Consider the following 8,715-nt stretch of genomic DNA (forward strand, 5'->3'; position numbering starts at 1 on the left):
ACGTGCCACCAGCTCATTGGTGGCAGGGCCCAACACAGAAACGAGTCATCATTCACTCTGGAAGTGCCTCTGTCATCAAGCATGCACAGGGAACTGTGAGACACAGAAAGGAATTTGAAAGGAAAACCGTCCAACAGGATAGGACAGTAGGGCTGAGGTTTAAACGATGTCAGGAGTCACCCAAGCTCTAAGAAGACGAAGGAGCGCAAGAAGATGCCCGTCGGTGAAAAGGCACAAGCAGACATGAGAGTCGGAGTGGACAGGGACGTGTAGAAATGTCCAGGCCTTCAGCACCGCGAATCACAGAAAGCAGAACGCGAGCTGCAGGAGACGAGGGTGCGCGCAGAGCCGCCTGCATGGGACCCAGTCCTTCCTTACCGCCTACACTGTGAGGGGCCGCTCCGTCCCTGTACTGGGTGGCCTCCTTGATGATCTGCGTCATGTTTTGGGAAAACGCGCCAAGGTCCCTGGCCGACCGGAGGTTGAAATGAAACCGAGAGGTGGCCATGGCCTTCAGCTCCTCCTCAGAAGCACTCTGCAGCCCCACGGAGACGATTCTCACCCCGTCTTCCCGCAGGGCCTTGGAGGCCTCTTCCACGTCATCCTCGGACTGGGCCGAGGCCAGGACCACCAGAATCGGGGGAAACTGCTTCTTGTCCCTCCCGCCGGCCGGCGCAGAGAAGAAGGTCCTGTGCGCCTCCCGGAGAGCATGGCCGGTCCGCAGGGAGCCGCCAAGGAAGCCGAAGTTCTTCTTGAGGTGGTTCAGCATGGGGTTCCTGCTCTTGAACGTGGCCAGCTGGAACTCGCTGTGGAGCCGGTCGCTGTACTGCGCCAGGGCCACGCGGTACTTGTGGGCGTCTACGGGCAGACCGCTGACCGTTTTGTGAATGAACGCTTTCACGAGGGGGAAGGACTTAGTTCCCAGGTGGTCGGAGCTGTCCACCAGGAACACGACATCCGCATACTCAGGGCCCGGCTCTATTGAGATAAAATGGCGACAAACCTAAACAAGGCGGTGGCTTGTTCAGCCCTTACATCTGAGACCACAGTGCTCATTGGAGACTGTGTTCTCGGTTAAGAGTAACTCAGAATCCCAAGGAAAGTGTCTTCTGGAGGTCAAACAGAAGAAACTCTACTTGCTTTTGTGAAAATATCAAACAAGAGGACTTTTGTAAAGTGAAGCAATAATTCTTTTCCTTCTCAACTCGATACCAGAGACATTTTTTTTTCTTTTTTTGGTTGTGGAACCCCAAACTCTGATAATATACTAAAGAATAAACAAGAACAGGGGAGTTAAGATGGCGGAGGAGTAGGAGACACCGTTTTCAGCCGGTCCTCCGAGTCGAGCTGGATAGGTACCAGACCAGCCTAAACAACCACGGAACCAGCCTGAGACGCAGGAAGACGCATCTGGATCTCTACAAATGAACATCTCCAGCGCTGAGTATTGAGGTACGAAGCGGGGAGCCATGAAACTGCTCACAGATATCAGAAGATAAACGGAAGGGGAGGAGCCGCGCGTCAGGCGCCGGGAAGCGGTAGCCACTTGCACGGGGGAGTGGGCAGACTCGCGGTCGGCACCTGCGAAACAGCAGACTGAGACCCTGAACCGGGTGCGCGTGCCACCAGGCTTCTCACGAAACTCCTGAATCCCGGTGTGCTCACCGGACCCAGACTGAGACCGGGAGATCCGGGAGCGCACAGGGGCGGCTGGCGGCTGGCGGCGTTAGAAACACAAAGGACAGAGACGCGCCGGCCCTGGAAGTGAGGGCTGGGACGCCGGGTGTGGGGCGCACATCCCGGGACGCTGCAGGGTTGAGCAGCACCAACAGAAACAGAGTTAAAGTGGCCAGAACATCAGTGGAGAACGGGCCGCAATCCTTCTGTTCCGTGACAGAGGCTGAGATTTGGCCGCTGCTGCTCTGACTCTCAGAAGAGGCACAGCAGACCGCCAGGGAAAGCCGCCAGAGAACAAAAGCCTGGAAGTACCGGCTCACAGTGTGCCCATCCCCATCCCCCCTCGCAGAGGACACGGAGACTCTACCCAAACAGGGTTGCCTGAGTATCGGCGCGGCAGGCCCCTCCCCCAGAACACAGAAGGCAGGCTGAAAAATCAAGAAGCCCACAACCCGGGCGCCTGGGTGGCGCAGTCATTGAGCGCCTGTCTTCGGCTTAGGGCGTGATCCCGGCATTCCGGAAAGGAGTCCCTCATCGGGCTCCTCCGCTGGGAGCCTGCTTCTTCCTCTCCCACTCCCCTGCTTCTGTTCCCTCTCTCGCTGGTTGGCTGCCACATAAATAAATAAATAAAATCTTTAAAGAAGAAGCCCACATCCCTAAGATCCCTATAAAACAAGGGGCACGGCCTGGGACCCAGTCAATAATTTGGGCTCTGGAAACCCCGCAACCTCTCTTCATCAGAATGACAAGAAGGAGAAGCCCCCGCCAGCAAAGAAAAGACAGTGAGTCTGTGGCCTCTGCCACAGAAATAATGGATATGGATGTAACCAAATTATCAGAAATGGAATTCAGAGTAACAATGGTCAAAATGATGAGTAGAATTGAAAAAAGTATTAACGAAAAGGTTACTGAGAATATAGAATCCCTCAGGACAGAAATGAGAGAGAATCTGACAGAAATTAAAAATTCTATGAGCCAAATGCAGGCAAAACGAGAGGCTCTGATGGCCAGGGTCACCGAAACAGAGGAACGTGTTAGTGAATTGGAGGATGGGTTAATAGAGGAAAAAACGAAAATAGAAGCTGGTCTTAAAAAAATCCACGCCCACGAATGTAGGTTACGGGAGATTACTGACTCAATGAAACGATCCAATGTTAGAATCATCGGCATCCCCGAGGGGGTGGAGAAAAACAGAGGTCTAGAAGAGATATTTGAACAAATTGTAGCTGAAAACTTCCCTAATCTACCGAGGGAAACAAACATTTGTGTCCAAGAGGCAGAGAGGACCCCTCTCAAGCTCAACCACGACAAACCTATGCCACGTCACGTCATAGTGCAATTCGCAAATATTAGATGCAAGGATACAGTATTGAAAGCGGCCAGGGCAAAGAAATTTCTCACGTACCAAGGCAAAAGCATCAGAATTACGTCAGACCTGTCTACACAGACCTGGAATGAGAGAAAGGGTTGGGGGAGCATTTTTAAAGCTCTTTCAGAGAACAACATGAAGCCAAGGATCCTTTATCCAGCAAGGCTGTCATTCAGAATTGATGGAGAAATAAAGACATTTCAGAATCGCCAGTCACTAACCAATTTTGTAACCACGAAACCAGCCCTACAGGAGATATTACGGGGGGTTCTATAAAAGTAAAAAGGCCCCAAGAGTGATACAGAACAGAAAGTCACAGCCAATACAAACAAAGACTTTACTGGCAACATGGCAACATTAAAATCATATCTCTCAGTAATCAGTCTTAATGTAAATGGTTTGAACCATCCCATAAAACGCCACAGGGTTGCAGATTGGATAAAAAGAAATGACCCATCCATTTGCTGTCTACAAGAGACTCATTTCGAACCCAAAGATGCATTCAGACTGAGAGTAAGGGGATGGAGTACCATCTTTCACGCAAATGGACCTCAAAAGAAAGCTGGGGTAGCAATTCTCATATCAGATAAATTGGATTTTAAACTACAGACTATAGTTAGAGATGCAGAAGGGCACTATATTATTCTTAAGGGAAGTATTCAACAAGTGGATATGACAATTATAAATATATATGCCCCCAACAGGGGAGCAGCAAGATACACAAGCCAACTCTTAACCAGAATAAAGAGACATATAAATAAAAATACATTAATAGTAGGGGACCTCAACACTCCACTCTCAGAAATAGACAGAACACCCTGGCAAAAACTAAGCAAAGAATCAAAGGCTTTGAATGCCATACTCGACGAGTTGGACCTCATAGATATATATAGAACACTACACCCCAGAACCAAAGAATACTCATTCTATTCTAATGCCCATGGAACATTCTCAAGAATAGACCATGTTCTGGGACACAAAACAGGTCTCAACCGATACCAAAAGATTGAAATTATCCCCTGCATATTCTCAGACCACAACGCTCTGAAATTGGAACTCAACCACAAGGAAAAATTTGGAAGAAACTCAAACACTTGGAGACTAAGAACCATCCTGCTCAGGAATGACTCGATAAACCAGGAAATCAAAAATCAAATTAAACAATTTATGGAGACCAATGAGAATGAAAATACAACAGTCCAAAACCTATGGGATACTGCAAAGGCAGTCCTAAGGGGGAAATACATAGCCATCCAAGCCTCACTCAAAAGAATAGAAAAATCTAAAATGCAGTTTTTATATTCTCACCTCAAGAAGCTGGAACAGCAACAGAGGGACAGGCCTAATCCACGCACGAGGAAGCAGTTGACCAAAATTAGAGCTGAAATCAATCAAGCAGAAACCAGAAGTACAGTAGAGCAGATCAACAGGACTAGAAGCTGGTTCTTTGAGAGAATCAATAAAATTGACAGACCACTGGCAAGACTTATCCAAAAGAAAAGAGAAAGGACCCAGATTATTAAAATTATGAATGAAAAAGGAGAGGTCACGACGAACACCATTGAAATTGGAAGGATTATTAGAAATTTTTATCAACAGCTATATGCCAATAAACTAAGCAATCTGGAAGAGATGGAATCCTTCCTGGAAACCTATAAACTACCAAGATTGAAACCGGAAGAAATTGATTCCTTAAACAGGCCAATTAATTATGAAGAAATTGAGTCAGTGATAAACAACCTTCCAAATAACAAAACTCCAGGCCCGGACGGTTTTCCTGGGGAATTCTACCAAACATTCAAAGAAGAAATAATACCTATTCTCCTAAAGCTATTTCAAAAAATAGAAACAGAAGGAAAGCTACCAAACTCATTCTATGAGGCCAATATTACCTTGATCCCCAAACCAGGCAAAGACCCCCTCAAAAAGGAGAATTACAGACCGATTTCCCTAATGAATATGGACGCCAAAATCCTCAACAAGATACTTGCTAATAGAATCCAACAGTACATTAAAAGGATTATCCATCACGATCAAGTGGGATTCATACCTGGGATGCAAGCGTGGTTCAATATTCGCAAATCAATCAGCGTGATACATCATATCAACAAGAAAAGACTCAGGAACCATATGATCCTCTCAATCGATGCCGAAAAAGCATTTGACAAAATACAGCATCCTTTCCTGATTAAAACCCTTCAGAGTGTAGGAATAGAAGGTACATTTCTCAATCTCATAAAAGCCATCTATGAAAAGCCTACTGCAAATATTATTCTCAATGGGGAAAAGCTGGAAGCCTTTCCCTTAAGATCAGGAACTCGACAAGGATGCCCACTCTCGCCACTATTATTCAACATAGTACTAGAAGTCCTTGCAACAGCAATCAGACGACAAAAAGGGATCAAAGGTATTCAAATTGGCAAAGAAGAAGTCAAAATGTCTCTCTTTGCAGATGACATGATACTCTATATGGAAAACCCAAAAGAAGCCACTCCCAAACTATTAGAAGTTATAGAGCAATTCAGTAACGTGGCGGGATACAAAATCAATGCTCAGAAATCAGTTGCATTTCTATACACGAATAACGAGACCGAAGAAAGAGAAATTAGGGAATCCATCCCATTTACAATAGCACCAAAAACCATACGTTACCTTGGAATTAACTTAACCAGAGACGTAAAGGACCTATATTCTAGAAACTATAAATCACTCTTGAAAGACATTGAGGAAGACATAAAAAGATGGAAAGATATTCCATGCTCATGGATTGGAAGAATTAACATAGTTAAAATGTCCATGCTACCCAGAGCAATCTACACTTTCAATGCTATCCCGATCAAAATACCGAGGACATTTTTCAAAGAACTGGAACAAATAGTCCTTAAATTTGTATGGAAACAGAAAAGGCCCCGAATCTCCAAGGAACTGTTGAAAAGGAAAAACAAAGCTGGGGGCATCACAATGCCGGATTTCGAGCTGTACTACAAAGCTGTGATCACAAAGACAGCATGGTACTGGCACAAAAACAGACACATAGACCAATGGAACAGAATAGAGAGCCCAGAAATGGACCCTCGGCTCTTTGGGCAACTAATATTTGATAAAGCAGGAAAAAACATCCGGTGGGAAAAAGACAGTCTCTTCAATAAATGGTGCTGGGAAAATTGGACAGCTACATGCAAAAGAATGAAACTTGACCACTCTCTCACACCATACACAAAAATAAACTCCAAATGGATGAAAGACCTCGATGTGAGACAGGAATCCATCAAAATTCTAGAGGAGAACATAGGCAGCAACCTCTACGACATCGGCCAAAGCAACCTTTTTCATGACACATCCCCAAAGGCAAGAGAAACAAAAGATAAAATGAATTTATGGGACTTCATCAAGATTAAAAGTTTCTGCACAGCCAAGGAAACAGTCAGAAAAACTAAGAGGCAGCCCACGGAATGGGAGAATATATTTGCAAATGACACTACAGATAAAGGACTGGTATCCAAGATCTACAAAGAACTTCTCAAACTCAATACACGAGAAACAAATAAACAAATCAAAAAATGGGCAGAAGATATGAACAGACACTTTTCCAATGAAGACATACAAATGGCTAACAGACACATGAAAAAATGTTCAAAATCATTAGCCATCAAGGAAATTCAAATCAAAACCACACTGAGATACCACCTTACGCCAGTTAGAATGGCAAAAATAGACAAGGCAAGAAACAACAATTGTTGGAGAGGATGTGGAGAAAGGGGATCCCTCCTACATTGTTGGTGGGAATGCAAGTTGGTACAGCCACTCTGGAAAACAGTGTGGAGGTCCCTTAAAAAGTTAAAAATTGAGCTACCCTATGATCCAGCCATTGCACTACTGGGTGTTTACCCCAAAGATACAGACGTAGTGAAGAGAAGGGCCATATGCACCCCAATGTTCATAGCAGTAATGTCCACAATAGCTAAATCGTGGAAGGAGCCGAGATGCCCTTCAACAGATGACTGGATTAAGAAGTTGTGGTCCATATATACAATGGAATATTACTCAGCTATCAGAAAGAACGAGTTCTCAACATTTGCTGCAACATGGATGGCACTGGAGGAGATAATGCTAAGTGAAATAAGTCAAGCAGAGAAAGACAACTATCATATGATTTCTCTCATCTATGGAACATAAGAACTAGGATGATCAGTAGGGGAAGAAAGGGATAAAGAAAGGGGGGGGTAATCAGAAGGGGGAATGAAACATGAGAGACTATGGACTATGAGAAACAAACTGAGGACTTCAGAGGGGAGGGGGGTGGGGGAATGGGATAGACTGGTGATGGGTAGTAAGGAGGGCACGTATTGCATGGTGCACTGGGTGTTATGCACAACTGATGAATCATCGAGCCTACATTGGAAACCGGGGATGTACTGTATGGTGACTAACATAATATAATAAAAAATCATTAAAAAAAAAATAAATAAAGAATAAACAAGAAAGCCTCCCAAGTGGCCTGTGGATTAAGAGTGACTTTTAGAGACCATATCAAGTAAGCAGGTGTCTTGGGTTGGAGAGTTTAGGAGCAGATCTAAGACAGGGACTGGGGGAGGGGGCAGCCTTCACTGAGGAGAAGCAGGATAAGAGGAGAGAAGCAAGGCACCATATTTGCCTGATCTGGGAGGACTCTGGAGCATGTCGCTGTCTGAGGCAAGAGGGCCAGTTTGTTATACTCCTCTCTCAGTCAGTCACTGGCTGCAGACCATCCCCAGGAATTGCAGGGAAGGAGTGGAGGGCCACTGGCACAGTCTCCTGCATTAGCTGACTCTAGGAGAGCCAAGCACAATTCTCCTGAGAAAGTGGGTCATGTTTGTGAGCCGTTCCAGGCAGTATTCACAGCAGCTGGGCTGGGGGTGGGAGTGGGGGTGGGGGGCGAGTGGGGTACCAGCCTGTTAAAGAGAGTCTGGGCCCAAGGGAGGCACCACCAGCATCCACTTTAGCAGTCAGCCACCTCCACACCAGAAATGAGTGATGTGCTGCTAAATGCCTAACAATTGTTCTCTTTCCAAGTAACTCAGAACTTTGTCAGGAAATCCTGGGAGGCAGACTGACCTACAAAACAAATACATTGACTCCATTCACAGAGACATGGAACATTGGGACCTAAGCAAATCAATGAATAATTAAAGTTCTTCTAGTCAGGTGTAGCATAATTCTTGCTTTTGCCCCCGGCTTTCTGTCATCTTTGAGAGATTAAGTTTGACATTGCATGCCTCCAACTACAATTCAACGCTTTGATTTTTTTAGTAAATAAATAAATCCTTTGTTTCTATGTATTAAAATAATGTTAGTTAAGACACAAAAATGTTTCTTTTCCTAAATGATAATAAACATAAAATGTGTACCGGTACCTGGACTCTGATCTGCCAGTGTTTCAGTCCAAAGGGTTAAGATGAAAATAATTAGCAGGCTCTTCATTTTGTTAATGAAGCTTTCTTGCTTTTATTCTGTAAAAAAATGTTATTTACAATATGAAAAATCTCATTGTATAACAAGAACTAACTACTGGAGAATCTGGGTTAGAACACAATTCACTTAACAAGTACCTGTCAAGTAATGCCAGGTGTGTTTAAAATGCTCATTAAGCATTTGGAGTATTTGCTGCGAACAGAGAATGCTAACGTTTG

General features: G+C 44.9%; 1 protein-coding gene across 1 annotated transcript in view; it reads right to left on the reverse strand.

The window, feature by feature from the left end:
* COL6A5 (collagen type VI alpha 5 chain) overlaps positions 1–8,506 on the reverse strand; it is a 97,179-nt gene extending 88,673 nt beyond the window's left edge. Inside the window, exons 1-2 of the mRNA XM_008708806.2 lie at positions 8,440–8,506; positions 379–978 (exon numbers count right to left, since the gene is read on the reverse strand). Coding sequence (XP_008707028.2) covers positions 379–978; positions 8,440–8,506 — 667 coding nt within the window. The remainder of the gene's footprint in view (positions 1–378; positions 979–8,439) is intronic.
* Positions 8,507–8,715: the final 209 nt, after the last annotated feature.

The sequence above is a fragment of the Ursus maritimus genome, unplaced genomic scaffold, assembly GCF_017311325.1.
Source record: "Ursus maritimus isolate PB19 unplaced genomic scaffold, ASM1731132v1 scaffold_20, whole genome shotgun sequence".
NCBI classification, from domain to species: Eukaryota; Metazoa; Chordata; class Mammalia; order Carnivora; family Ursidae; genus Ursus; species Ursus maritimus.